At 34.3% G+C, this 7,668-nt stretch overlaps 1 protein-coding gene across 1 annotated transcript; it reads right to left on the bottom strand.

Annotated features, from left to right (window-relative positions):
* Positions 1-6,072: 6,072 nt before the first annotated feature.
* Positions 6,073-6,963, bottom strand: LOC110112568 (nuclear transcription factor Y subunit B-3; the record flags this gene model as incomplete). The annotated part of the gene is given in 1 exon segment (XM_020844834.2): positions 6,073-6,963. A coding segment is annotated over 1 exon segment (581 nt), but the record flags the coding sequence as incomplete, so codon positions are not given.
* Positions 6,964-7,668: the final 705 nt, after the last annotated feature.

Below are 7,668 nucleotides of genomic sequence, written 5' to 3'. Positions count from 1 at the left end.
TAACTAATTTAATAATAATAATAATAATAATATTATTATTATTATTATCATAAATATAAAATATTATGTATTGCTTTCTTGATGCATTTCATGTCATTTAATTCTATTTGGAAGAATGTGATGCTATCTTTGAGTAAATGTGACATCATTTGCATTTTTTTACTTTAATATAATATAAAAGTGCAAAAAAGTAAATAATTTATAGAAAAATTAAAATGCACATAATGAGTTTTCAAATATTCCATTGATTTTTAAACACTATTTGCATGCATGCTTAGCATCATTTACATAAATAATGGATATTAACTCAATTATTGTGCAAAATAATTATAATGAATAGTTTTGTGAAATAATTAAAAAATTTAATCATACTTTGATTTTACTTATCATATAACTTAAGTTCAATTGACAACTAAGCATCATATTTGCATACTATTGGGAGATCATTATATTTTAGCTTAATTAAAAATAGAACTATTTAAAGTAAAATAATAAGGTGCTACTAGTCTACAAGCCTAAACTTATTTACTTAGAAGAAATTAATTAGTCTCATTATAAAAATATTTATAAAATCAATTCCTTATTATAAGTTTTCCCACAAGAAGATTATAAAGATGTGTTGATTTTTATTTTGGAATAATATATATGGGTAAATTTTAATCTATTTTTTTGCTTCATGATAAATTTAGTTAAGCATGTGAAATCTCTTTGCAATTCAGGCTTTTGTTTGGAGCAGCTTTCTTATTGCTTTCTAAAGCAATTTTTTAGTACAAAAAAATTCTAATTCAAGAAATTTTTTAACTAAAAGACTATTTTAGAAAGCGTTAAAAAAACTGTCCCAAACAAACCCTCAATCTCCTTCTTTTCCAAACTATGATGTATCTCTTGTTCTTATATTAAGTGGTGATAACTATAAAGACTAAAATGATAAAATTCTGTTTTACTTTGGGCTGCATGGAAATTGAATTGGTACTTTAATTTTTAAGGACCTAAAGAATCTACATAATCAAACAATCAATTTTAGAAAGTATCATAAGAACTTTGGGAATGATCTTAATCACTTAAGCATAATGCTTACAAAGGTTTAGTTTGAGACGGCTATCTTATTATTTTTTAAAGCATTTTTTTAGTATAAAAATTTTAGTTTTTTTTTTAAATTTTTTAGTACAAATTTTTTTAGCTCATTGTACTAGAAATTTGCTTTAAAAAACAGTAATAAAGATTGTTCCAAATGAAACCTAAGGCTTAGGCTTTGTTTGGGATGACTTTCTTCTTGCTTCTTAAAACAATTTTTTAGTATAAAACTTTTAATTTGTTGTACTAAAAAACTTCTTTAAGAAGCAACAAAAAAGCCGTCCCAAACGAATCCTTAGTTTGAGATAATTTTCTTACTATTTTTCAAAGCAGCTTTTTAATACAATTTTTTTTAATTATCAATTTTTGTAATGATATAGTGGGAGTAACTGAACTTGAAATCTTATTTTATGAGAAAACTCAAAATCTCAGTTTAGTTATGAAGTTTCTTGATGAATGGGGTCAAGGAGCAAATACCATTATAAATAAATGGGTCTTTAAAATTAAAAGAGATTCTTTAGGCAATATTAAAAAAAATGTAAATCAAGACTTTAGACTTGTAGATAAATGATTCACTGCATAAATATGAATTGAATGTTACTGAATATTCTCTCCAATTTCTAAAAAAGAATTCTTTTCGGATAATCATAATATCAATAGCTCATTTTGATACGGAGTCACGTCAAGTGGATGTGAAAATAGCTTTTCTCAATGGAGATTTAAGTTTTGTTTGGACAGCTTTCTTACTATTTTTGAAAATAATTTTTAGTATAAAAAATAAAATATTTATACTAAAAAGTTACTTTAAGAAGCAGCAAGAAAGTTGTCCCAAACGAAATCTTAGAGGTAAAAAATTACATGAAACAACCAGGAGAGTTCATCTCAAAGAGAGATGTTGTAAAAGAATTTCTCTCATAAAATTTTGATACAAAAGATATGGATGAAGGTCTTATGTTATTGACCTAAAAATTCAAAGAGATATATCTAATGGATATTTGGATAGTCTAAAAAAAATAAAAAAAAAAGGATATTAGGATAGTCTCAAGAAGCTTATATCTTTTGTGATTTTAGAAAAAAAAAAAAATTATTGAGCAGACATGACACCTATTATCAAATAGGGGTGTCAATATTTGACACGACCTGAAAATTCGACTGGAACCCGACCTGAAAATTTCATGTTAGGGTCAACTCGGACCTAAAACGGGTCGGGTTCGGGTTCAACAAATCGACCGGTTTCAAAAAGCGGGTCAGGTTCGGGTTGACCCAATAACTCCAAATTGACCTGATTTCGACCCGAAAACCCTTTTTGACACGATAACATAAGATTGACCTGATTTTGACCCGAAAATAGGAGATTTACCCATTTTTTGACCTGAAAATCATTATTTTTTGGTTGGTCCCGGGTCATTCGGGTTGTGTCAGTTTGACCTGGACCTGAAGCGGGTCGGGTTCGAGTCCAAAAAATTGACCTGTTTGCAAAAACTTGTCAGGTTAAGATTGAGCCAAATAGTGTCGGATATGTTCTAGGTTCGACCTGAACCAGACCCATGACCCGAAATTGACACCCCTATTATCAAAGATGTTAATTCAGTTTAAGCCAATACATAACAAAATTTGGAAAATAAATAAAAATGAAAAATGTTCCATATAATTTAGTAATTTGAAGCTTAATGTATTCGCAGGTTTGTAGAAGACCTGACAATGCATATGCAGTGTGAATGTTAGTTATATACTAAAGTAATCCTAATTTGGAATATTGGAAAGCAACAAAGAAAGTTATGAAGTATCTTCAAGGGAAAAAAAGTCTACATGCTTATCTACAAGAAATTTGATAATCTTAAAGCGTTTGGGCATTAAGATTCGGACTTTAGTGACTGCCTTGTCTCGAGAAAATCTACATATGGATATATTTTTCTATCAGGAGGAGAGGCTACTTCTTGTAGAAGTGCAAAGTAGTCATTATTTGCCACTTCAAAAATTTTTTTTTGGAGTATTGAGCAATTACTGAGTATAGGAGCTCACGTGCGGTCATCAGACGTATCAGACGTCCAGAGACGAATCGAGATGCGTCACGTCACCTGGTACACTGCGGTACACAACACCGGTACACAGCAACAAAGAGATATGGTGCACTCTGATTCACCTCCAGATGATGTTCGGTGACAGCACTTTACCAATTCTATCTTATAAAATTATATAAGATACTCTTCTATTTTAATTTAACATTTAATACTTAAAACCCTTATATTTGGAATTGTTTTGTCTTTTTACTTGTGTATATAAAATTAGAGAATGACAACATAGTGATTTGATTAATATATGGAATCATTTCAACCGGGCAAGAAGAACATGTAATTTTTCCCTTTACAATTTTCTACATAAAAAAAATTATAATATTATATAAGTTCTCTAATTTATCTATTTATGTGTTTGACATTCGTGCAAAACTAAGACATAAAACTCTGCTCTACCACCACAAATTTCCTAGTCCACAACAAATGTAATACCAATTACAAAGTGAATATATACTTTAAAACAATAAAAACTTCCCAAAACAACAATAAGGTTTTATTTGTGATATCATTCTTAACGATTTCTAAAACAATTTTCTAGTATAAAAATTTCTAAAAAGATGATTTAGAAAACAATAAAAAAAGATGCCTGAAATGAAGCCCAAGACTAATTAAAAGTAATTATATATATTTAGAATATTATTATAACTATCAAATATCTTCTCCTTTTTTTTTTTAAATAAACAAATTTTCTTTGTAACTTGTTAAATTACTTTAGCCCTAAAAATTTTATTAGTGAGTAAAAAATTCAAATATTAATTCATTATATTTATAATCATTTATTATAGGCACTCTCAAGTCTCAAATATTGAGAGCTATTCATATGATTTTGAGAACATATGAAAAATCATATTTTTTGAGCTATTCATATGATTTTGAATTATTAAAAGCTCAATAATTTATTAATTTCACCAGCATCATATGATGGGTTTAAATCTCTAACGGAACATAGGTTATCTTAATCGGTTTGTTTAAAGTTTTAACTACCAACAAATAGGACTTGGATTCGAGTCTTACGTATATGATGTGTGTGTGAGTTTGTTTTCATTGACCTATATGTTACACTCCCCCCACAAAAAAAAAAACCTCTAATGGATGATTAGTAATGAAAATCATTGAGCGATCATTATTACATCTATGTGTGTTAAAATTTGACACGACCTGAAAACTCAACTCGAACCCAACACAAAAAAAGTTCGGGTCAACCTGAAACGGGTCGGGTTCGGGTTTTGATTTTTGACTCGTTTCGAATTTCAGGTCGGGTTTGGGTTGACCCGTAAACCCGAGAATGATCCGGAATCCTGTAGTTCGGCGTATTTACGGGATTTGGCTGAAGAAGCACGTGTTGACGGGCCAGGTTCGGGTCGGGCTGAATAGTGCCGGATCAGTTCAGGGTTGAACCCGAACCCAACATGTGACCCAATTTTGATAGCCCTAATTACATCACAATCTTTATCATATTTAACTTCAATATCATAATCATCAACTCTTAAATTAATTAATACACGATACATTATAAGTGCATCATCAAGCTCATTTATCATCTTCTCTATTGATTTTATGAATATGATATAATCTTAGAATCAATACTACAACACCTTGTTAATCCAAGTAGAACAACTCTGACAACATATACTCTATAACAAAGAACATTAGCATAAGACAATATCAGAAGAAGCCCTCGCCCCATTTGTTTTTTAGCTTTTACCTGGCATAAGATGCCACAAAGCTGCTAGTGAAGAATTTTTACCACAATTTTTTTTTTGGACATTTAGGCCATTTAAGGCAAACTCACACACACAACGCATACACATGGACTCGAACCTTGGACCTCTTAGTTGGAAGCCTAAGCTTTCAACCAATAGACCAAGGAGAGTTGTGTTTTTTACCACAATTTCATGTGCTGCAACAGGCGCCTGCAGAGTATTTGGCAGAAAAAATATTGAACATTTCTTCACAATTTGGTGTTTTTCATAGTAGCAGGACAGAAGTTAGCCTATAATGACTAGAAGAACAAAAAATCAGAACCAAATCAAATAAAAAATTTAGTCTTTGTCAGGCTATCCTACTTGTGGCGACCACGAAATCTTTTCTGAGAAAAGAAGACAATAGGAAGGATTTATTTTGTTTCCTTTTATCCATAACCACGATAGAATGAGAGCCATACAAACAGCCCCTGCCTTAAAACTTACACTGAGAATATATCCTTCAATAGGCACTTACTCACTCATGGTAGTTGCAAAAGCTAAAAGCTCTGAAGTCTCAAAAAAAGAAACTATTAGTCCTATCTTTATTCTGTGTGGACATCGGATGAGAGAATCGGCTGGTTAAGCGCTGCGTACCCAGCAGTACTTAGAGGTATTTAGTGCAGGTACCGAGCTTGGGATGATGTGACGCATTTTTATTGATCTCCGAATACCCTCCGGACTCCGCACAGAATAATAAATCCTTTTGAGGCTACAAACCAAAGAGACACCAACTATAACAAAATATCCTTACTTTTTTGATCAAGTAAAGCTGAAGAGAATCTGTTCAACAGTTCTGATCACAGGAAGAAACTCACACAGATAGTTATAGCTTCTCTGATTCATGGCCTGATCTAATAAAAAGCACCTGATCAGAAGAAAAGATATGTTGCCAATAACACGTTACAGCGTCAAATTTACATATCTCATCTTCAACTCTTCAGAAAGATAAGTTGAAGATCATGAAAATATTATATTACAGATTTCATATTTCACCAAATTCTTCTATATCAAGAATAATACATTCTATGTACTAATACCAAATCCCATAAACAGAACAGACACAACAGAAACACGATGCACACACAAAAGAAAACCAAAAAGAAATCACCTAATCAACATTCAATCAAATCCTCCCCTGCCGGCTGCTCGCCGTTGGTGAAGTACTCCAGCCGCCGCTGCCTATTTCATGATGATGGTGATGATGCTGATAAGATGACGGCGGTGGAGAGCCATACATCTGCTGACCCATCATCATCATGCCACTGCCTCCATACATCCCAGCAGCGCCGCCTGAGAAACCCCCTGCATTGCTTCCCATACCCATAGCACCACCACCCACACCCCCATTTCCTCCACCGCCGCCACCTCCATCCTTTTGCGGCTGAGAGCCACCGCCGCCCTTCTCGCCTTCCATCTCACGAAACCTCTGGAGATAGATTTTGAGCGGCTCAACATACTCCTCGAAGCCAAGGGTAGTCATGGCCCATAATAGATCATCGCCATTGATGGTCTTCCGCTTCTCGCGCTGACACTTATCTGACGCCTCGCCGGTTATGAAGCTAATGAATTCGGAGACGCATTCCTGAACTGTCTCCTTGGCGTCCTTGGAGATCTTGGCGTTGGCCGGGAGGGCTTTCTTCATGATTCGGCTCACGTTGGCGATGGGGAGGAATCGGTCCTGTTCGCGAGAAGAATACTCGCTGTTTATGGCGGCATTGCTATTGTTATGCCCACCGGATTCGTTGTCAGAATCCGCCATGGAAGCTAAAGATAGTGTTAGTAATTATTGTATTTTTGAAGAATTTTGGGCGTAATCGGGAATGCTGATCAAGAAAGATGGCGCCTTTTTAGGGTTCGGAGGACTCTGATTCACTTTATACTTGCTGAATTGTAATCCGACAAGTTGGAGATTGGAAGTTTCAGGTTTTGTCGGCGTGTAGGAGTTGCAACCGCATGGAACAAGTAAAAACCTAGAATTGGAAACTGCTTAATCTATGCTACGGATTAGGTTTTGGAGGGAGAAGAAGAAGAGGGAGTGGGGGGACGAAGTGGGAGAGACAGATATGGCGGTTGGCTCTCTTGGTCCTGAAATGGTAACGCAAGCGACACGTGGAAGCATAAGGGCCGTTTGTTGCTCGATAAGAGAGGACGGGCGTGGATTGCTCGTAGGCGTTGATGTGTTTGACATTAAGCCGATCTCAGCCGTTAAAGTTTGTAACCGGTGGCACGTGATTTGTTTTTTTGGCTCTCGTGCGGGCGTGCCAATCGATCTCAGCAGTTAACATTCGTAACCGGTGACACGTGATATGCCCTTTGGGCTCACGTGCGGGCGTGCCAGTTGGAACCGTCGATGCATTTCAATTAGGCTTTGTTTGGAACGGCTTTAACTTTTATACTAAAAAGTTGCTTTAAGAAGCAATAAAAAAGCAGTACCAAACAAAACCTACATTTCCATAGACAACTTCAATAGATAGGAGAAAGTTTGACAAGATGCCTATACTTCAGATTTTTTCGATAGTAATTCTAATTTTAGTATTGCTCTAAAAATAATGAGTCGTATATGCATTTCCTAAGCACATTAAAAGGAACTTTTATTTGGTCCGGTGAACATACGTAGAGCTACATTCGGCCGGCACTAAGATCGCGCCACGTAGCAGGCAAAAAATGAGAAATACCGAGCAATACCAACAATAACGAGAAATATCATTATGTGAAGACAAAATACTAAGCAATACCGAGTAATACCAAAAAATACATAGTTTTTTCTAGAAAAA

Source organism: Dendrobium catenatum, unplaced genomic scaffold, assembly GCF_001605985.2.
Source record: "Dendrobium catenatum unplaced genomic scaffold, ASM160598v2 fragScaff_scaffold_459, whole genome shotgun sequence".
Taxonomy (NCBI): domain Eukaryota; kingdom Viridiplantae; phylum Streptophyta; class Magnoliopsida; order Asparagales; family Orchidaceae; genus Dendrobium; species Dendrobium catenatum.
This window is presented reverse-complemented; position numbering and strand designations above follow the sequence as displayed.